We start from the raw sequence: 23,633 nt of genomic DNA on the forward strand, positions 1-23,633 counted from the left end.
TTTTGGTCTAATGACCACTTGGTCTAATAGCCAATTGGTCTAATGACCACTTGGTCTAGAAGCCAATTGGTCTAATGACCACTTGGTCTAATAGTCAATTGGTCTAATGCCCAGTTGGGCTAACCGTCACTTGGTCCATTATTCATTTGGTCTATATTGCAGTTGGTCTAATCCACACTTGGTCCATTATTCAGTTGGTCTAATGTGCAGTTGGTCTAATTTCCATTTCGGCTAATTTTCACTTGGTCTAATTTCCACTTCGGCTAATTTCGACTTTGTGTAATTTCCAGATAGTCTAACATTCATTTCGTCTACATGCCACTTAGTCTAAGTTTGGTGACTTGTTTTCAATTTTCTGGTGAAAATTTTAAAGTTACTTTCCGCGCGCCGGCTTCGAATCTTCACACGTGCGCCCCTCGATATTTGAGTACAGTAAGAGTGACGTATATTTCCATCCCCAAATTTTGAAAATGTGGGGATGAAAAAAAAATATTGGGTGATTTTTTTGTGTCTGTTAATGGGGATTTTTTTAAGGTTTTGGTGAAAAAACAATAAAATTTCCTATTTTCTGTGAAATAACGCTAATATACGATCATAGGGGTGGAAAAAATAAGATTTTAAAATTTCCGATAATACCCATTCCCAGTTAATCGTGTTTTCTAAGATGTTGCAGTTGATTACGTATATTATTTGTATATATATACATGTATTATTATTTTTAATCATATAGTACCAGTACTTGTACTGTAGTCAAAGAAGCTACACCATAAACTGTCATTCAATTAATGTTTCCTGATTCTGCCCTCATTTATTGAGGCATTTTCCCCTGATTTGAGGTAATTCCCTGATTTTTCCCTGACTGGAAAATGTTTTTTAAAATCCCTGATTTCTTGATTTCCCTGATGGGCTGGGAACCCTGCCAATCTATTTTAAGGAGGAGGCGAAGAAGACAAAAAAAAAAAAGAATGAGTAGATAATGAATGACTACTAGTGGTGATAACTGATAAAGGCCTGCAAGGCCTTAGACTATACTATGTTATTACACGTGACCACTTTTTACGAAGAAGGTTAGAATGAGTAATGGCTGCTCCCAAGATGGAACCCAATAAACCTGTATAGTGTTATCAAACTATATCTAACTGGTCTGTTATCTGCCTCCAAACTTACTATTAACTAAACAAAATATTCATAACAAATACATGATCTAATGGCTTTGTAACTTTTGGAATCCCCCAAACTGCATAATTATCCCGATAATTATTTGCTTATTCAGATATCGTTGGTAATGGTGCATAACAATAATTTATAAGAGGCATAAACATGTTAACCAGATACGTATCCACACAATCAATTACATTATATTTTCGTTCCTTTCTTCATAATAATACTATTCTGATGAAACTCCGCCATTCGACCATTGCTATAGTATATGGTCCCCAACTTATTGTTCTGTAAAATGTACATGAGATGATAATGGTTATGAGTATGATATGATTTTCATCATCATCTATAATGGATGTATAAGCCTAATTATAAGAATTATATTTGATTAGAATAATTCACTAGAATAATTCATCGATAGTCCTCCACGGTGAGGTTTTGCGCCCACCAGCCCTACCCCGCGGCTCTACCCCTCCGGATCCTGGCGGCATGTATTAACTGATGCATGGTGTATTTATTTGTCCATTACCATATTTGTTAATTCTAGATCAAATAAATAATAATGAATGATGCTATGCAAGAATAAATGGACATTAGACCTAGTGTGAATTAGACCAAATGAAAATTAGACCAAGTGACGATTAGCCCAAGTGAGCATTAGACCATTTAGCTATTAGACCGAGTGGCCATTAGACCATTTGGCTATTAGACCAAGTGGTCATTAGACCATTTGGCTATTAGACCAAGTGGTCATTAGACCAAATGGATATTAGACCAAGTGGAAATTAGACCATATGACAATTAGAAGAAATAAAAATTAGACCAAGTGGAAATTAGACGAATTGGATATTAGACGAACTGGTTGTAGACGAAATGGGTTTAGACTATGTGAAGTTGGACGAACTGATAAGTAGACCAAGTGGTATTAGACCATCCGATAATTCACCCCACCACCTCCCCAAGCTCAAAGCATCTTACGCCCTTCTTTACATTTTGCAGTTTTATGTGTCTGTATATAATGTGTGTCTAAAGATACACTTTTGGAGTAGTTGCCAATAAATGTCTATGATTCCAGAAAGAGGTCTATATTCAATAAAGGCACATAGACCGAAGTCATCGAACTTTATTTGATACCACAATATCCGAAAGTTATTCCTGCTTGGACAAGCACTGCTCAATTTTGTAAAGAATATCCCAATTCGGTTGTGCTTTATTAGCTTTCCAGTTTTTGAGAGTTAGTTTTGAGAGGTTTTTGAGTCAGTTAGAGCTGACATAAATTGGGGATGATTATGTTGAATTCATGATCAAAAAGTTGTATTTTCAGGAGTTTGTGTATGGTTTATCATACTAATGCACGAGTGAGCAAGAACTGCATTTATCATTAGCATTGTAACTGTAAGAACAAAGAAATTAATTTATCACCCAAAATACCATTTTTTTTTTAAAGTTGGTTATAGTGATGTTGGAGTTTAATTTCAGAAATAAGATCATTCCAGAGTGAATTATTTTTTCACACTCACAAAATAAATGGATGAGAGTTTCCTCTTTCTTTCCACAAAAATTGCAGTTAGGATAATCTTTTCTCTTAGTTTTTAACAGGAAGCTATTCCCTACAATTGATTTTTGAAAAGTTTAAAGTAAAAAGACCTTAATTTAGTATCAAGAGTACAGAAGAAATCCATACAGTGGACCTTCTGCATGTAGTATCACTTTAAAACACATATTTCTTGGTTGGAATGTGCCGGGGTGCCGTGCACGGTTGCCGTGTCGGATGCAGTGTAAACTGGCCTTAAGGAACTTTCTTCATACAATCATACAATAGTATCATGAACACCAACAATATCAATTTCAAAATTCACCATCTATCATCCACTTTTCTGGAATATTTTTAATAAAAAAGATAATTTTCTTCTGACGATAGGAATAGCAAAGTCTTAGACTAGTTTTATCAATTGTTTTTCACAAGGGAAAGGCGGATAAAACAAATCAGAAAGAGTAAAAATATTCTTGTTGACCCAATAGTCATAATATACTAGTAAATACGATTTGGATCTTGAACGAATTAACTTATTACGGCGGGAATCCATAAAATTCAATAGCAGTTTCTTCTAAAATGAGTCGGCTATTTTGCCCATAGAGTTCAATACACTTTTTGGGGCATCACATTTCTACAAGAGAGAGAAATCTTATTATTTCTTTTAATGATAACCCAATGAATTACCATTTTATTTGCGAAGTCAGGGCCTTTCAATTGAAATTTAATGAATAAACTAGAATACCTTATAGAATTTATTTAACTCATTAAACTTTCATGAAGCACTGAAATTATCATAAAGGAGATTTCTAGCCCAGGAAATCTTTTGAGCAATGGCAAATGGTAAAGAATTAATAATTTCAAGACCAGCATTTTCTTTGTAAAGGACAAGTCCACCCCTACAAAAAGTTGATTTGAATAAAAAGAGAAAAATTCAACAAGCATAACACTGAAAATTTCATCAAAATCGGATGTAAAATAAGAAAGTTATGACATTTTAAAGCTTCGCTTAATTTCACAAAACAGTTATATGCTCATCCTGGTTGGTATTCAAATGAGGATACTGATGACGTCATCCACTCACTATTTGTTTTGTATTTCATTTATGAAATATGAAATATTCAAATTTTCCCCTCATTGTCAAGTGAAACAACAAATAATTCCTCCCTGAACAAGTGGAATTAGCATTGTTTGATACTATATGGTTCAGTCAAGTTGGTCCTTATTGTCAAATCTGTAAAAAATGAAATATTGTATAATTCAAACTTTAAAAATCAAAAGAAATAGTGAGTGATGGACATCATCGGCCGACTCATCTGCTTGTCACTGAGTTGTGCATATCACTGTTTTGTGAAAAATAAGGGAAAATTTATAGAATGCCATAACTTTCTTATTCTACATCGAATTTTGATGAAATTTTCAGCATTCTGCTAGTTTGAGTTTTCTCTATTTATTCAAATCAACATTTTTCTGGGGTGGACTTGACCTTTAAATCATTACATTTTAACTCTATATAAAATAGGTACATTTTAACGAATGCCCATTTTATCTGCGAAGTCAGGACCTTTCAATTGAAATTCTATGAATAAACTTAAATACCTTATAGAATCAATTTAACTTACATCAAATCCTTTCGAGTTGTTCTGCTCACAACACAGTATTAAAGAACCAGGGACCGTGGGACAAGGGCATGTGGAGGAGGGGGCTCAACCGTCCATCGAATTTTCGTTGGACGACTACAGAAACGTAAAATTTCGATCCGATTGTGGGTTTTCTATTGCATGGTCAGCCCCCCTATTTTCGGCTCAGCTCTCCAATCTTAAAAACAGTTCCGCGGCTCCTGCGAATATATTTTCCCCCTTAGGTCATACAGAAATCTATTAACAGTATTCAAGACAGTTGTGATTAATTTTGTATTTAAAAAAAGAATAAGTTGCGTGCGAGATGTAATTGGTTTGTTCATTCAACAAATGTTTAATAGGGAAGATCCCGTTTTAAACAGTTCTGTTTGGGTATAACTCTCCCATCTATTTTGATCAATGAGTTATTTAATAACACTTGATTGTATACTTTTTTGAATATCAAATTTAGATGAATGTGGTAGAATGTTAAAAGACTTCAGGCAAGTAAATTTATCGAGTAATATGACTTCTATTTGGGGTCATTATATTCTAACGTGCAAAATAAAAGCTAATAAAACAAAAAAGATGGTTGTTTAAAGCATGGACCTATTTCGTAATAGGTCCATGTTTAAAGCAACCGTAAATTTGAAAAATTTTAGTATTTTATCCCGGGTTGAAGACAAATTTGGAAGGGAAAGGATTTTTAAATATTAAGGTTCCGTATATATTTGTTAAAAATGAGAAAGCGAATCAGGTAAGCCCATAGGCGACGGAAGCGGGGGGACGGGGGGTTCCTGTCCCCCCCCCCGAAAGTTGAGGTGGGCCCCCCTAAATTTTTTGTTGATAACCTTTTTTTTTTGCTTGTCAATTTTGTTTCCTGCGTCTCCCCTAAATTCAGGTGGACCCCCCTAAAATTGTTGTGGTCCCCCCTTAAATTTTGGTTGATAACCTTTTTTATTTTTTTTGCTTGTCAATTTTTTTTACCTGTGTCCATCCAAAAATTTCAGGTGGACCCCCCCACCTAAATTTTTTTGCTTCTGCCGCCAATGGTTAAGCCTAAATATTTCTTTATTTCTTAGTAAATTATTAATATCGAATGAACATTCAAATCGGTCTGGTAGTTAAAAAACTAACAAATTCAATGATTAAGAACAAAACAATTATTTTGTGAGAAACATCGACACGTATTAATGGATATTACTATCATCCATCATATTCACATTCTCACAAAAAAAAATATCCTTCATTGCATGTACATCATTATTTCCAATCACTTTAGAGTATATCTTCGAAAATGTGATCATGTTCTGGTCTGGTAAATATAGATTACAAAATATCGGCGTATACATCGAGTTGTCCATGATTGGAAAGACCATGTGTAGGTGCAGTCGTAACAATCTTCGTGTCGTACGGTCTTGATCCTGGTCTCTGAGGTAAAGGTCCAAGTGGCAGTGCAAGATTGGGTTCTGTATTAGCATCTTGCGTCTTCTTCCTTGAACTTTTGATAAGTACAAAAACACAAACAATATAATATATTTATTTTTGCTGACGAAATTGCTGTTTGATGCGCTAATCATTTCCCTTCCCTCTCGTCAATCCGTACCCCCCCCCCTTTTCCTTGTATTTTACCTCTTCCCTGACTATAGTTATAGAAACCAAATTTGAAAAAAAAGGAAATACACAAAATGAATGAAAATTAAAATGATTTTTAGACTTATTATTACTTTTTGGCTCTATTATGACTCATATGGTATTACGTTATGGTTATCTTCTGTTTATTGATGACAGAACGAGTCCACCAGGATCCCACGGCCGAACCGGTCAACTATTATCGAGCATGATCCAAATATTTTTGGACTTGTCGATCTAGCTCGCCAAGGCAGCAAGGGTCATGTAGCAGTGGCGTACCTAGGATTTTCCACAGGGGGGGGGGGGCAAAACCGTCGGCCAAAAAAAAAAAAAAAGGTCTTCAATCACAAATGAAGGATTTCGTACCAGAAAAAAAATTGACAAGCAAAAAAAAAAAGGGTCTTCAAGCTCGTCAGGGGGGCAATATAGGTCTTCAAGCTCGTCAGGGGGGCAATATAGGTCTTCAAGCTCGTCAGGGGGGGGGGGCAAAAAAGGTCTTTCGAGTTCGTCAGGGGGGCAGGTATACGTCTTTTGCATGGGTTGTGGCTCGTCAGGGGGGCAGAGTGCAGGGGCGTCGATCCATTTTTCAGATTGGGGGGGGGGGGGGGGGGCGGGGGGCAAAATCATGAATCAACTTTCCAAAGGCGCTCGATCACACAAAACAAACAAACTCACACACACACACATATGCCTATATATATATATATATATATATATATATATATACACATATCTCACCAACAAATTAAATGCGAGCGCGAAGCGCGAGCTGAAATTTCTTTATATTCTGACCTGAAAGCTTGATATTCTAAACATTTTGGTAACAATGATTAAGATGGGTATCTAAAAAAAAAACTATAGATGCGAGCGCGAAGCGCGAGCTGAAAATTTTGATATTTCGATCTGCAAAAAAAAAATTGAGTTTAATGGGCGTTTTTAATAAAGAACAAGATATATATCCAACAAAAGATTATTGCAAATCGAAGTGGGAGTTCTTTTGGGGTTTAGAACTGAAAACGGGACAGTCTATTTACCTATTTAATCATGAAAAGTATGGGTTTTTGCTATGGAAATGATGCGAGCGCGAAGCGCGAGCTGAAATTTTTTATATTCCAATCTAAAAAGCGGATATTTTGAGCACGATTTTAGATGAAGAACGAGTTGTGTCTTTCAATCTCGCTTGCTGATTTCTGTGTAACATTACAATTTTTTTTTTTTTTAGACATGCGGAATTATTGGGGGGGGGGGGGCAAAACAATATGTTTGCCCCCCCCCCCAATATTTTCATTGGTGGGGCGATCGCCCCCCTGCCCCCCAGGATCGACGCCTCTGGCAGAGTGCCCCCCCCCCTGTCCCCCGTAGGTACGCTAGTGGCTGATAGATAGATTGCATTGAGTTTGTTTACGATCAGTCGTAAAAATCAGCCCCATATTCAATCGCTAAGCATTATTAAACACCACCAGGACAACATTGTAGAGTAGGGAGCCACATAGCCGACGATTACCATGATTTATTTCTTATTGAGAGAAATAATATAGATCTCATGCATAAAGAAACATAATTAGCACAGTTCAAAAGAGAGAGAGAAAATCATGAACGGGTGGATATTCATCGCAATCGTTCTAGGTTTTCGAACAAGTTGTCACCTGGTGGGTGTTTCATGAAAGTTTTCAGCACTGACTAAATTGTCAGTGCTAACAATTTCAGTGAACTCCTTGGTTTTGATTGCCTGAAAGGCACTGGCCTCTGACTGTTACTATGGGAACTGTCGGAAAAGCCAACTTGTCAGTGCTGACAACATTCATGAAACGGTCCCCTGGGCTCCGTAACACAAAGATTAGCGATCAATCGCTAAATGGACTGACCAATCAATATCAATGTTACAAGCGCATTATGTTTAAAATACTGACCAAGGACCAATCAGTGCGATTCTTTCATATTTGCAATTCATCGCAAACCTTTGCGTTACGGAGCCCTGGTTCCCGTTTCATAACTACTTGTTATGATGACAAATGCACAATCTATGAAAAAAAAAGATCAGCCAACGAGATTAAAGGATTTCAGTAGCTGGGAACGTTAATGTAATCTTTTTACTACGCGTTTTATGAAACGGCCCCTGGTCAATGTTACCATCACGTTGTATCCTTACAATGAAGGGTACGTGCTCAGTACATTTTCCTAAATGTAACAATGAAAAAATATTTCGGATTCCCGATGGACTAGCAAATATATCCTTGTACTCTATAAACAACATTAAAACTATAAATGTGTCGTTGGGAAAACACCTACCTCCTTGTCTTTTTACGGGAGCAGAGAATTATAGAGAGAACCAGAAGGATCAGAAGTACGACAGCTGCCACTGTGATGTAGATGACATCTAAAGAGATAAGATAAAAAAATATTTTCTGTTAGGGGGCTGCTACCCCTGGAGTTTTCAGCTAGTGTATGCCAAAGTACTGTATGTGAAGGAAGACGTTTCGTCATTTAATCCCAATTCTTAATATACAAAAGTGGGATATCTAAATGACCTAAGGTACCACGAGCCTAATTACATCAGGAGGGCTAAAGATATTCGTTCGACCCAACCCATTCGATTTTTTTTCAATTTGATATTGCTGATTGACAAAAGTGTATGAATATGATTCAAAATCTAACACTGATTCTAGAAATGGTAACTACTGGCTGCCCAAATTGGGAAGATATATCAATGATTTGGAACTATTTTTTTGACTGGCGAAAGAATTGGGGCTATTTTACGGTTTCAGTTAATGAATTTGATCCCATCATAGTTATCTTCATAAATGGCGACTTATTTTTGAAATGAGCTGGCTACGCAATACCCTTCTCTGGTCAGATAAGGAATGTCAGATATATATCCTATCCAAAGGTAGTAAACATTTGACCCTCTAATTTCACATTTATTTTTTATGAATTTTTCTTAAGTGCCACTTTAACACACAAGTCTATGGTGAATATTTTACTCGCGTGACACGCTAACCCACTGATTATATATGTGACTATTCAGGGTTGTTTGTATGTGTGTTATGGGGATATACAGTGCATGCGGATAAAAAACGGGACAGTTTGGAAAAGTCTATACAAAATTTGTTTCAAATTATAATATCTACATTTTTAAGTTAATAGATGCTCTTAAGTCTTGTATTTGAAATGCAATTAAAAAAATAATGATTTTGTTCATGCTTGGGCGAACACGGGGACGTTTTTGTTGGGGGTTCAAAAATGGCAGAATATAGATGATCAGACTTCTTGCTAATCAGCAGACTTCCTCTTAACCTTTCCATTATCTGTGACATAATTTTCGAATTATGCAGTCAAATTTTATTTACAAACTAATTTATTTATTTACTTGAATTATTTTGTTCTTTTTTTTCAATTAAATCTCTTTTACCTTTGAATTTTCCCTCATAAGGAAGGAAAGAAGACTTTTTGTCAACCCAAGCAAAATTTGCATTATTAATATCGAAAACTTGTAATTATTCAAATCATTTTAGCATGTAAAACAAATTATGTTGTTGTACCTTTAAAAGACATGAATCCATTTTTCAACAGGTTATTGATTTCTTGACCAAGTTTAATTATATGCTTGGCAGGACAAACAGGAAGGGATTCATATCTTTCAATGGCAATGGTGTATTGAGTCAATTTTGAAGGAGCTAGATATGGTAGATCGGGAAATATGTAATAAAAAGTTGTGAGCAAGCGGATCGAGCACACAAAATTCCCACCTTTTTTACAAGATCAAATTTTGTGATAGATTTTGACATAATACTCAGAAAATAATATCATATTTTACTTTCTATCTTTCCTTTTATTTCCTTTCCACTTTTTCTCGGTCATGACTTTTTTTAATTGAGGGGGGGGGCATTCCCGAACCCCCGCCCATCTGTATGACACTGTTCAAAAGGCACCATAACCTTTGTAGCACACAATGAAAGGATTTGGAAAAAAAAATACAAGCTCTCCCATACTTCGGGTGAAAAAAATGTTTTTGCTTGAAGAAGGAATATTCAAAGCTAAAAGAGAACATGTTAAAAAGAAACAACAGAACAATTCAAGCAAACAAATAGATTTGAAAATGAATTTTGACCGCATAATTTGAAAATTGTGGCAAAGATAATGAAAAGTTTAAGAGGAAGTCTGCTGATTAGCAGAAACTCCGATCATCATATCATTTTATGCCATTCTGGCGCAAGCCTCCTTTTTAATCCCAGACAAAAACATTCCGTGTTCGCTCAAGCATGAACAAAACTAATTTTTTTTAATGGCATTTGAAAGATAATATTTTCAGATCACCTATTAACACTAAAACATAGCCATCATAATTTTAGATAAAAAATGTATAGACTTTTCAAATCTGTCCCGTTTTTTCGATACGCACTGTAATGTGATGTGTTAGGTAGTCGTATCGTACAAAATAACAACAGTCCAGGAGGAGGTGGACTAATGACACATCAGTACCCTTATGGCTAGTCATGAAAGTTTTATGAACTAGGTGCCCGTATCATAAAGACTTACAACCAGTGGTGTATCGTGGGTCACGACATGGGGGACCAGCAAAAATTTTGAGTCACTTAAATAATGAGAGCGCGAAGTGCGCTCAGTTGCCAGGGATACTGACCTAATAGAGACATTTTAAGGACAGTGCCATTAAACGGATTATGTATCTCACTGATCACATAATGCGAAGCGCGAGCTAATTTTTTTTAATATTCAGAATTAAAAAGGACATTATAAGCAAATTTTGGTAATCATGATACGTTTCTCTCTCGCTAAACAAACAATGCGAGCGCGAAGCGCGAGCAGAAATTTGTGTATATATTGACCCCAAACAGGGATACTTTAAGGAATATATTTTAGGAATCCTTTAAGAGTACACATATATCATCATAGTCATCTAAAAGTTATGATTTTGTTTATATTTATGTAATATAACATAATCATATATAACATTATAATGAATAATAATTTCTTCTTTCCCACTACGTTTCTCCCTCTTTGTTGTCAAGATTTTTTAAAGCAGGAATGGCATATGCCTCTATTTCCCATTCTATCACTCCCTTAATTACTTATGTTAAAATGATATAGACAGATTTAGCTTACAGTTGGATGTTGTTTGTAGTTTAGGCGTTGTAACAAGTGTCCCAGTGGCGTCCGAACTTGTAACAGGGTTCATTGTGTAATGAGACATGGTGACAGCTATCATTGTATTAGTTGAAATTCCTGACAGATTTGTTGAAATCGGGCTTGAAGTGTTTAGGTCTGTATTTAGAACACACAAGTTAGATTATAGGCCAATATGATTAATAATAATGGATAACATTCATGAAGCGCCGATTATCTAGTTTTCTATCCAATGGCACGCTATAATAATACCCGTAACTCCAGCTGCAAACTTAGGCGCTTGGTGCACTCAAGAACATTTATCCTGCCGGGTACCTTTTTACCTCACCTGGGTTGAGTGCATCACATTGTGGATCACTTTATTGCTGAAGAAAATGACGCCATGACCGGGATTTGAACCAACGACCTGTGATTCAAAGCCTCAGTGAGTTTTACTCCAATTTGGAATATGCCAATATTCATTTTCATGTTTTGCTCAGAGATTGTATAATCTCATCATTATTGCCAATTACTATCAACTATAAAATAAACAAATGTAATCTTTATAATAATCATGACTTTTCATTCTTTGAAAGAGAGCTGTCAGTAATGTTAAAAACATTTCCACAATATCCGTAAATTACTGCATTATATAACGCTTTACAATAACGGTTTGGACTGTATTCATAATCATACACTGTAAAAAATGAAGCGCTAATTTAGCACTTACCTTGTATAGTGACTTGTATAGTGACTGCACTCGTAGTGCAGTCACTATACAAGCGCTGTTATGCGCGCCGTTTGTACCAAAATTATATAGAACAATTATTTGTTATATAATCATTATTTATTAAATAATAACTATTTACATTTTATTTGTAAATAATTACTATCATATAAAATAACATTTCTAATTATTTATATATAATTACAAGCAACGCTTCATTATTTATAAATAATAGCAATTCAACCCTCCATTATTTATAAATAATTATTATTTTCCATTATTTATAAATAATGATTGTTTTCCATTATTTATGAATAATGATTATTTGCTTTCCATTATTTATAAATAATGATTATTTGTTTTTCATTATTCATAAATAATGATTATTTGTTTTTCATTATTTATAAATAATGAGAAACAAATAATCATTATTTATAAATAATGAAAAACAAATAATCATTATTTATAAATAATGGAATGTCGAACTATTATTATTTACAAATAATGAAGTATTACTTGGAATTATATATAAAAATAATTAGAAATGTTATTTTATATGATAGTAATTATTTACAAATAAAGGTAAATTATATATGAATAATAGTTATTATTTAATAAATAATGATTATATAACAAATAATTGTTCTATATAATATTGGTACAATCGGCGCTTCATACGCTGTAAGTGCTATATTAGCACTTCATTTTTGAGAGGGTATGAAATCTATTGGGGGATATACTGTGTGAATAACAAACTTATTTCAAAATTTGAAGAATATAAAAGGCTATTTTGGAGCACTTAACTTGAGTAAGATGCTTGTGACCGTATTTACTATGTATTTTTTATTTTCAGTTTTCAAAATTTCAGGGGAGCAACGAGTCGACTTGGGGAGGGGGCATGATGGGCATTTGCCCCTGATAAGTTTCACCTATCAACATGTCTTATGTTTTTTCCCTAAATTTTTTTTCCCTAATCAAATGACTACCAATCAATCCATTTTCAGACATTAGAATACAGTCATGCAACAAAATGCAAGTTACTTCCTAAAAATGGAAATAAACAATAATGAGGGGATTAGTTTCATGCAGTGTCGTTATAAAAATAGTTTACACCCCATAATTGCGCACCTTAGAATCACTGCTTCTCCAGCTCCTCTGTTTTCTTGTCATTCATGAAGCTTCTTTACTTCTTAACGTTTTCCTTGAACTATTTTACATTCTACTTGCTATAAATAAAATCTACTTCACGTATTTTGGTCGCATTGGAATACGAAGTGTAATAATCTATATCATTATTTCACTTATTACCAGTTAAATCTTCTCATAATTTCCCAGAATTTCACGAATAGCCAATCATAAGACAACACTAAACTTGCACAAAATTTTTCTCCAGTTTATTAAAATGCCTAATCAACCCACATGTTTAAACAGTAATCTGAAAACACTTTATCCATGTCAAAGAAAATTTGTCTCAGTTTAATCAAAACTTCCTATTGTCACAAAATGGTGCTCAAAAGTTAGTGAACCCCTCCAGAAAATGAACATATAAAATATTCAAGTTATGCCACGATTTAGATATTTAATTGTGAAGTCAGGTGATTAAATATTACATTCAATAAAGTTTGTTTCTCTGAGCTCGCCGAACATTGTAGTGTTGTTGTCTACTTTCCACACTCGGTGTGGAGAAATACATTTTTGGTGGGGGTTTCCTAGCGTTTGACCACAATTGTGTATATCAAAGGATAAGCTGAAAATGATTACTTGTATCTATTGCACATGTGATGCCGCTGAAACCACTGATGCATTCACATCTGAAACTGCCTCCTGACACACCATAACACTGTCCACCATTAATACATGGTCTACTTGCGCATTGGTTATCACCTGTAAGAAGAATGGAAAAAGTAAATCAGTTATTGGTAGGAACAGTGGCGTATCTAGACAGACACGAGACTTATGCATCGAGGCCATATTTCAAGGAACATAAAAGAGGAGGAAAGGAAAAGGGTGGAAAAACAGAGGAGAGAAAATAACGACTAGAAAGTTTATAAGGAAGAATCCAAGAAGGCTTGTGTGTTGGTAGTGGGTTAGATTTTAGCGTTTTCATTATTTACCATTATGGATAACAACTGCATGTTTTTCTCTCCTTCTTAATACTGCAGGCAAACACCCCAATCGGGATATAATTGCAGCAGGCGTGTGTGGCTAGTGATGAATCTGAATTAATGATGTGCCCCCGGATGAAAGTAGACATTTGCCTTGTCTTAATACCATCGACCGATTTAGCTTCACATATGTCTACTGGCAGCAGATTCCATTCTGCCATAGTCCTTAGAAGGACAGAGTACTTGAATCAGTCTTTTGTTGTTGTTGGTCGGCAGAAAAAGACTGCCGATGATTTCCGTGTCCTGACAGGATTTTGAGGGGGAGTTGTTGGATATCGGCCTACGTTGATTGAAGCACTGTGATATACAGATTTACATAAAAATGTAAGCCTTGAGATGGCTCTTCTCTCTTCAAGAGATTTCCATTCAAGTGACTTCAGCGTCTGGGAAACAGTACTGGTTTTCCTGTGATCTTTACAGACGAATCTAGCGGCTCTTCGCTGAACTGCTTCTAGTCTACTGATGTGATATTTCGTGTATGGGTCTCACACAGAAGCATAGTACTCCAACTTTGGATGTACTAATACTTTATAGGCTGTTTCTTTCACATTTTGGGGGCAGCTATACAAGTTCTTCGAAGGAGGCCTTAAACCCTGTTCGCTTTTAACACGGTCCGACCACGTTAAAATGCTATTTATCTCGACACCTAGGTAATTGTGACTTGTGACAATTTTTAGACGTTTCCCATTCATACCATAGGTGGTTAGAAGGGGTTTCCTTTCATGAGTGATGTGCATGACATGACACTTATCGGTGTTAAATCTCATTTGCCATGTAGCTCCCAAATACACAGAGTATTATTGTAGAACTTTCCCATCATCCTGTGATTTTTATCTTATGGTAAAGTGTACAGTGATCTGCAAAGAGTCGATCATGTGACTGTATATCTTTGGGAAGATCGTTGACGTTCAGTAGAATAGCAAAGGCCCTAAAACTGAACCAGTGGCGTACCTAGGATTTTCCACAGGGAGGGAAAAAAAAAAAATTTGTATGGGTTGTGACTCGTCAGGGGGGGCAGAGTGCCCCCCTGCCCCCCCCCCCCCGTAGGTACGCTAGTGAACTGAACCTTAATAAGCTTACATAGCTGTACCTTAATAAGCTTACATAGTTGAAGGTTGGTAATTTGCCATGAATATGATGCTAGCTAGCTCAGTATACTTTGTCATAAAGGTCAGTTTCGCGGTGTCGGGTTCGATGTCATTTAATTGCCTTTAAACATAGTTTTTGTTCAATTTAAAATTCATTTATATTGTTACAGCAATAGCAATAACAAGTTGGCATAAGCTTACAAAAAAGAGAAATCAGCTAGCACCGAGGTGGCATGAAACCTACAGATGTGAAGGGATACCATACTGGAATACCAGTCGATTGCAACAAGATCTGTCTTAAGTATGACTTAAATACATTCACTAGTGGTAAAGCCTCCTACCTACTGTCAAAAGTTCCTAGACTAATGTCGGTCTGACTCCCTGTGATCAATCCTAGACCCCGTTCTCATTGCAGTTCTGAAACTAGCTCAGTGGAAACTGGCTGAGTGGAAACTGGCTGAGTGGAAACTCGTTTAACGTGTAATAGGAGCCCTCAAAGCAGTCTTCGGAAGCAATCTTCCAAAACAGTTTTGAAAACCACCTCGCGATATGGTTTTCGAGACAGCTTTGCCTCGTTTAACAAGTAACCGTTCTTCTGGAAGCAACCTTCGAACATTTTGTGGTACTCCATACATCCGGACTTTTCGCATTTATTACGGAGACACTCTCTACAACGCACCAATTCCTTTGAAAATGCAAGTCAAATCACGATGGAGAGCTAGGTGGCTTTTGTCGAAAGTTGGTGGACCTCTTGACTCTGGACAAGGACATATTTGCAATTGTTCGTCAAGTGCAAGTCTTCGGATGATCTGCTGTCCCAGTCCATCCAACTTTCGACAAAAGCCTCTCAGCTCTCCATTGTGATTCTTACTGTATCAATGAGCTGAAGAGTGTGTCTCCGTAGTAAATGCTAAAACTCTATGGCCTACTGTTGGTAGAATGGCTAGGTTGCGGTTTAAATTTTCGCGCTAAACGTAAGAACGTTCCTGTAGCAACAAGACCGCTTTACACGAAGTGGTTCTGAAAAGCAGTTCAGTGGTGATAAGAACGCTCACAAAGCGATCTTCTAAACTAGTTTAACAATAACCAGTTCAAGGACGTGTGTTGAGATTGGGGTCCTAAACTCAACATTGCTTATATTGTGTCTCAATCCGAACACCCCACACTGAGGTGACAATACGAATGCAGATCGCTCATCGCTTCTTCTTCAAATAGGTTAGATGCATGTCAAGTACCAAATAGTGAAGTTAGCATAAGGAAGGTTGTCTTCTGTCACTGTGAACGAAAGGGAAGGTCTAGCAAATGTTACGAGCAAGATTCATATCTCATCATCCAGGGCCCGGTTTCACAAAGGTTCTGATTGGATTGAAAACATAACAGGCAATTCTGAATGGTCCCTATTTAGTATTTCAACCAAAATATACATGCAAAACTCTTTGCCATTGCCATTTAATGATTGATTGCAAAACCGTTGTTCGAGCGCAACATTTCTACTTTTTTTTCATTTCATATAATTTCACATTTTATGTTTGAAACAAAAAACTAATAGGGCATAATATGAAACTCCAAATAAATGAGAAGTATATGAACATGCTATGCTGAATGATAAACATAGTGACATGAATAGTTAGACAATCATTCAAATTAAAGCTTAATTTGAGTTAGATCATGGATTCTACCTCCATGGTTAGATAAATATGATGCCCGATATGATGGGACCTTCATCAAAGCAAGCTTGTATAAGTGTAAAATACATATTAGTAAATAGGTTAAGTGACAAAACAAGTGGAGTGCCTCTGGCAGTCTAACCTGCATTACGTGATTCAATACTGTATAGCAGCAGTGCTGACTTTTGAAAACTACTATAAAATAATTATTCACAAAAAACACCATGATATAATACTATGTTCATTGACCCTTAATTACTTTTGACCTTGATCATGCGACCCAAGACTTGTCAGTCATACTTGATTTATACCCCTAGACGTCCACATTTCATAAACTATATCCATAAACTTTCAAAGTTATCACAGAAATTTAACAATTACCTCGAACATGGCAAAGGTTCATTGACCTTAAATGACCTACCTTGGTCATGTGACCCGAGACTCTCACTGAATGTTCAGGGATACTTGACTACTCGTCTGTGCAAGTTTTATAAGCCAAATTCATAAACTTTCAAAGTTATGATGGCAATTCAACAAATACTCCCAACATGGCCAAAGTTCATTGAGCTTAAATGACCTTTGACTTTGTTCATTGACCTGAAACTCGCATAGGATCTTTAGTGATACCTGATTACTCTTATGTATAAAGACAGTATAAGTTTTATCAGCCAGATCCAAAATAATTCAAATTTATGATGGTAATTCAACAAATACCCCCAACTTGGCCAAAGTTCATTGCCCTAAATGACATTTGACCTTGGTATATGTGACCTGAAACTCAGACAGAATGTTTACTAATATCTGATTACCCTCATGGCTAGGTTTCATGAAGTAGGTCCATATATTTTTTTAGTTATGATGACATTTCATAAAACTTAACATTGTGTTATGATTTTGATACGGATTCCCTCAACATGGTCTAAGTTCATTGACCCTAAATAACCTTTGACCTTGGTCATGAGACTTGAAACTCAGGCAGGAAGTTAAGTAATACTCACTGTTATACTCATACTCATTAATCTTATGTTAAAGTTTCATGAACTAGGTCCGTATGCTTTTACTTCAAAAAATTAACCTTCGGTTAAAATTTGATGTTGACGCCGCCGCCGCCGTCCGAAAAGCGGCGCCTATAGTCTCTCTCTCTCTCTCTCTCTCTCTGCTGGCCAGAAAAAAATGGCAAAGATGTTCGGATCCGGCAGAAAGTGTGAAATTCGGAATACAGGGGTAATTTTGGGCGCTGATTTCACAAATTGCCGGCCCCGAGCGATCTGAACATCGGGTCGGTCGCCATTTTGAAATTCAGGATTTATATATGGAAAATCACAAAATATATATATTTTTTGAGTTTTACATGACACGTGAAACTGCAATTTGGCATAAAGGGTTTTTTTGAGGCACTAATTTCAAATATTGCTGGTCCCCAGCAATATCCAACCACCTTGTCGGTTTCATAATGGCCGCTATGAATTATCATTGCAATCGTTTTCTCGAGTTTTATATGAATTGTGACATTGAAGTTTGGTATATAGGCGAAGTTTCAAATATTGTCGTCCCCAAGTGATCTAAACCCTGGTAACTCTGCTAAATGGCCACTCTCTTGAAATCTGAGATGGCCGCCATGAGCAATCGCTAAAAATAATTTTCTTGAATTTTAATTATGTGGCATTGACATTTGGCATATAGGGCTATTTTTTAATCGGCACCCTAATACCCCAATATGCCAAATGTCTATGCCACACAATGTAAAATTAATAGAGAAAATAATTGCAATGATATTTCATGGCGGCCATCTTGGATTTCAAGATTGTGAAAATTTATGTAGCTGACTTATGTATAAGAACATTTTCCAGTCGTTCGTAAAGTTGTGCATAACTTTACGAACAGCTTCATGAAACACCACCCATGTGGTAATTTTGCTGGAGGGACAGCAATATTTGAAATCAGTGCCTAAAAATACCCGTATATAGCAAATTTCAGTTTCACATCTCACGTGAAACCAAAAAAAAGAAGACATTCTATGATTTTTCATGGCGGCCATCTTGGATTTCAAAATGGCGGCCGACCCGACAGTCAGATCGCTTGCGGCTGGCAATTTTTAAAATTAGCGCCCCCAAATAACCCTGCATTCCTAATTTCACACTTTCTGGTATTACAGGCCTAATTCAATCCCGTTAGACTCGTGTGTTAAAGTGGCACTTAAAAAGAATTCATTAAAAATAAGGAGGAAATTCGAGGGTTGAATGTTTACTACTAGTGGATAGGATAAATGTCTGACATTCCATATCTGACCAGAAAAGGGTACCTCGACCGGCTCATTTTAAAAATAAATCATCATTTATGAAGACTACACTTGACGGGAACAAATTCATCACTTGAGAGAGTAAAATGGCCCTAATTATTTCGCCAGTAAAAATATAGTTCCATAGTGGTGATAAATCTTTCCAATTTGGAAAAAGGAAGTTCAGTAGGTACCCTCCCTAGAATCAGTGTTAGATTGTCAATCATATTCATTCATATTTGTCAATCAGCAATATCAAATTTAAAAATTGAGAATGGGTTGGCTCGAATGAATATTTTGGCCTGCCAGTTGTAATTAGTCCCGTGTGACCTTCTGCCAGATTCTAGCATCTTTGTCACTCATCTTACGCAAGTAACTGGCGACATCCCAAGGACTGCTTGTTATATGGAACTCACCTCTATTTATGACGAAGTTAGAATTTTGTTGCTGAAGTAGCTCTGCAAAATCACTAAATGTATCGGTTGAATTCCGATATGATACCAGTCCTATGGTGTAGGGTGTGGTAGGATTGAGTCCTGAGATTGCGTATGCCGTCTGACCAACTGGGATAATAGCCTGTTTGAATGTAATAATACATTTCTTAATTAATCCTGTCTGACCTGCAAATGATTTGTTCAAGATTTGAACATGATTTTATTTCAGATGTAGATAAGATGAGAAACTGGGTGACGATAATAATTACATGATGACAACAAAATATTCATAGTATGAATAAGAACCGAAAATGATAACAAGTGGAACGCCTATGGCTGTCTTGCCTGCATTACGCGATTCAATCTAGCAATAGTACTGCCTTTGAAGACAGCTATGTTTACGTATAATATCTGATCCCAGTTTGTCTTAAGTAACGTTTCCACAAAAGAAAGTAATCCCAATAACATCAGTATTCCATTTATCTGCAGTTAATCAGTCTTTGAGTTAATTGCAACGTTCTCGCCAGTGGACGTTTATAAACCTTTATATGGCCTGAAATACTATGCTCTCCCAAATAATTTTTTAATTATAACGCTTGGATAATCAGGAGTTTATCTTTGCAGTGATGTAAATTTTGATTCACGCCAAAGGCATGGTTGCAATGAATTAATCCAAATGTCAATAATGTCATAATCCTACAAGGGCTGAATTAAAATCCATTTCACAACACTTTTTCAATAATTGACATTATGATTGTTTAATAAGCACTTGATAATATCAATTCTCAAGTTAATTTCATCGAAAAGGGATTTGGAAACATGTTTACTAACTCATATAACTCAGATAGGATTATAATATTGACATATGGATTCATTCATTGCAGTCATGCCTTACTTTGGCGCAAAACAAAATTTACATCAACGCAAAGAATATATATTGAATATCCAAGCGTTAAAACATATCACATGAATATGGTATCAAATTATTTGGGACAAGATACTCTTTCAAGCCATACATAATAATCATGCGTTCATGACATATTGTTTCCCTCAAATTGAGGATTTGTGAGGTGTCAGGTTTTTTTTTACTCACACGGTATATAAACTAACACATCAATGATGTGGAGCTCATCCGGCATCAATTTAACACTTTTTAATTTCAGCCCAGTTGATATTGTAGTGAAATATATTGGTGACATAAATTGAGGAAACAGAATTGAAAATGATGAAGAAATGACAGAAGCATTTTTGTAATTTATGAATAAATTCTACATAAACTAGCATAAATAATTTTCTAATCAAAATGTCAAAATTCTGTGTAGAATTTTGGTGAATCTCATGCAGCTCTATCAGATGGAAGAAAAAAAATCGATCAACAAATAAAGAAGAGGCATTTTCTCATGAAGCTTTACCAGATGGAAGCAAAAAATAGAAATAAAAATCGGTCAACAAATAAAGGAGAAGAATAAGCATATTTAAAGAGTTTCAAAATTCTGTGCAGAAGTTTTGAGTCCCCCATCTAGTGCTTTCATATAAAAGCAAACAGAATTGAAATCGGACTTGAAATGATGAAGAGGAAGCATTTTGAAATTGTGGAGGGACGACAGACGACGGACGCCACGCCACGGCATAAGCTCATCTGGACCTTTGGGGCGGATGAGCTAAAACAAAATATTATTATCATATAAGAATACTACAACAGTGCTAAGAATTTTGCATCATGAGGAAGGAGCCTAACCAGATTTGAGCAGTTGGGGTCTTAAGGTAATGTTAATAAGGCTGATGGTTTGTATTTGCTTTAAAAAAATGACGCCATAGCCAGTTTCCATTACTGCATGGCCGGATTGCCATATCACAAACAAGGATATATCGCAACCTAAAAGGATAAATACAATTCTGAACCTATATACAGGCCAATGTTTTATCCGGCAGCCACATATAGGTTCTTTGTGTGCATCTAATGAGCCAGGGTCGTGTTCCTTTAAGGGCAAGTCCACCCCAACAAAAAAATGATTTGATTAAAAAGAGAAAAATCTTACAAGCATACACTGAAAATTTCATCAAAGTAGGATTTAAAATAAGAAAATTATAACATTTTAAAGTTTTGCTTAATTTCACAAAACAGTCATATGCACAGTTATATGGTGGGTTTGCAAATGAGGAGCCTAATGACGTCATCCACTCCCTATTTCTTTTGTATTTTATTATATGAAATAGTGAATATTTCATTTTTCCCCTCATTGTCAAGTGAAACAACGATTAATTCCTCCCTGAAAATGTGGAATGAGCATTGTTTAATACTATGTGATTCACTCAAGTTGGTCCTTATTGTCAAATCTATAAATAAATGAAATATTGTATAATTCAAACAATAAAAAACCCAAAGAAATAGTGAGGGACGTCATCACCTGTCTTATTTGAGCTGTGGATATCACTGTTTTGTGAAAAATAAGCCAAACTTTAAAATGTCATAACTTTCTTATTTTACATCCGATTTCGATGAAATTTTCAGCGTTTTGCTAGTTTGATTTTTCTCTATTTATTCAAATCAACATTCTTCTGGGGTGGACTTGACGTTTAAAGCTGCTCGTGAGTTTCACATTAGTTACGCACAACTGGCAACCTAGCCAGTTGGGTACCAAATTAGATCTTCATTTTTATGTCCATTACTTTAATTTGGAATCCGAACTTACTGCTTCAAAATATTAGTTGTTCACAGTCATCTGAACGAAAGGCAAACTACTTGCAAAACCATGATTTTGGATTACTGACAATAAATTCCAACTATTCTAAAATACCACTCTTTAAGCCTAGTAGGAACCGGGGTAGAAACGGATTCATGCAAAAGGAGTTGCGTAACCTTCAAGAGCTTCTACAAAGGCCAACCTGTTCCATGTCCATGTGACTGCCCTTAGCTTACCTGTACCAAAGTAGTTGGATCCTGAGTTTCTGCACCATGTATCACTATATACCCATCTATTCTCCCATCATCAGGTGGATTCCACTCAAGTAGTACCGTCATTCCATTTATCTCGGTGAAGCGACCATCTATAGGTGGGTTAGGTCCTGTGTTCATACAATGTTAAGACATTACCATCAAGTATCCAGACTGTACCTTTGAATGCATCACCCTGTCAGCCTGGATACTGGTAGAGTGAGAGTAATAAGCACTCGCGGCAATTTCGTGAGATTTGAAATTCAAAGGGGTAACTCCACCCCGTCCTATCACTGCCTATGATATTAAGGCAATGTGCATGGTTGGTATGGGGGAGGGGTATAATCTCAAGTGAAAGAGGTGGTTCAAACTGCTTCTATCTCTTATCCAGGAAAATGACCAATTAAGACCTTAATTTTTTTTTTCGTTAAAGTAGAATGTTCAAGCTAGGAGAAAGTTATATAAATTTTTCCTTCAAAGAAATTCTCATGACTTCATATAGATTTTTTGGAGAGAACTTATTACTACTGGCTTGTTACAATGAAATAATTTAACTGTGAACATGAAAAAAGAAAATCAGATGCCTATATATACTTTATAATTTCTTTATCTACATGTAAAAGCATAACAGAAGAATTTATGAAAACGGTTATAACAGGCATCTCTTTCCCACTTCTATTTTCATTTCCAGGCAATCATCTTACCTGTGAAAACATTGAAATTGCCTTGATCCTCACGCACTCCAGTACTGGTCACACCTTGAATGTTAACATCGTATTCTGTGCCGGGTGTAAGGCCCATAGCATTGACTACTATATTTCTACCATCACGATTCGCAGTGGCTGGAAGTTGTACTGAAAAGGTACCCCCTACTTCACTGACTGTCGCAATGTAGCTAGTATAAGTGAATTCGGGTCTGTCTTCCCAAATGATGTCGAAGCTTGTTGTTTGGATGTTTTGAGCACTGGCGACAAGATTAAGCAGTGTATCTGTAAGAGAAGGCAATGTGCATAACCTCTAGTTATTCATTACTGAAAAAAAAAATTCCAAAACATCTCAAATTATATCCAGGGCCCCATCTTACAAAGAGTTACGATTGATCTGATTAACCTCAAGTATATGGAAATCCATCTATCTCATAATTTTTTCTATTGGAAATTTGCTCAATGTCCTTTGAAAACAACGAAAAGCATACTGAATTGACAAGAAAACACTGAATGTATGAATACACATCATTCCTAGAAAATATTTTGAACATGTATTTTAGATGTT

The 23,633-nt window shown here is 35.9% G+C and overlaps 1 protein-coding gene across 1 annotated transcript; it reads right to left on the bottom strand.

The window, feature by feature from the left end:
* Positions 1 to 2,603: 2,603 nt before the first annotated feature.
* On the bottom strand, positions 2,604 to 23,349 carry LOC129269043 (uncharacterized). Its single transcript, XM_054906493.2, has 7 exons — positions 23,066 to 23,349; positions 22,347 to 22,492; positions 19,409 to 19,568; positions 13,556 to 13,678; positions 11,068 to 11,226; positions 8,236 to 8,323; positions 2,604 to 5,815 (listed from the first exon to the last, which is right to left on the bottom strand). Exons 1-7 carry the CDS (start codon positions 23,160 to 23,162, stop codon positions 5,644 to 5,646), a joined length of 945 nt encoding a protein of 314 aa, XP_054762468.2. The 5' UTR covers positions 23,163 to 23,349; the 3' UTR covers positions 2,604 to 5,643.
* Between the last annotated feature and the right edge of the window lie 284 nt (positions 23,350 to 23,633).

Source organism: Lytechinus pictus, chromosome 10 (assembly GCF_037042905.1).
Source record: "Lytechinus pictus isolate F3 Inbred chromosome 10, Lp3.0, whole genome shotgun sequence".
NCBI classification, from domain to species: Eukaryota; Metazoa; Echinodermata; class Echinoidea; order Temnopleuroida; family Toxopneustidae; genus Lytechinus; species Lytechinus pictus.

What these genes read in the sequence shown, in the direction of transcription:
- LOC129269043 (XM_054906493.2), bottom strand. Translation starts at nt 23,162, where the DNA reads ATGGGCCTTACACCCGGCACAGAATACGATGTTAACATTCAAGGTGTG. An exon ending in CAATTTCAATGTTTTCACAG is followed by an intron (nt 22,493 to 23,065) that starts GTAAGATGATTG and finishes GTATGAACACAG; the next exon opens with GACCTAACCCACCTATAGAT. An exon ending in TCCCGTAAAAAGACAAGGAG is followed by an intron (nt 5,816 to 8,235) that starts GTAGGTGTTTTC and finishes ACTTATCAAAAG; the next exon opens with TTCAAGGAAGAAGACGCAAG.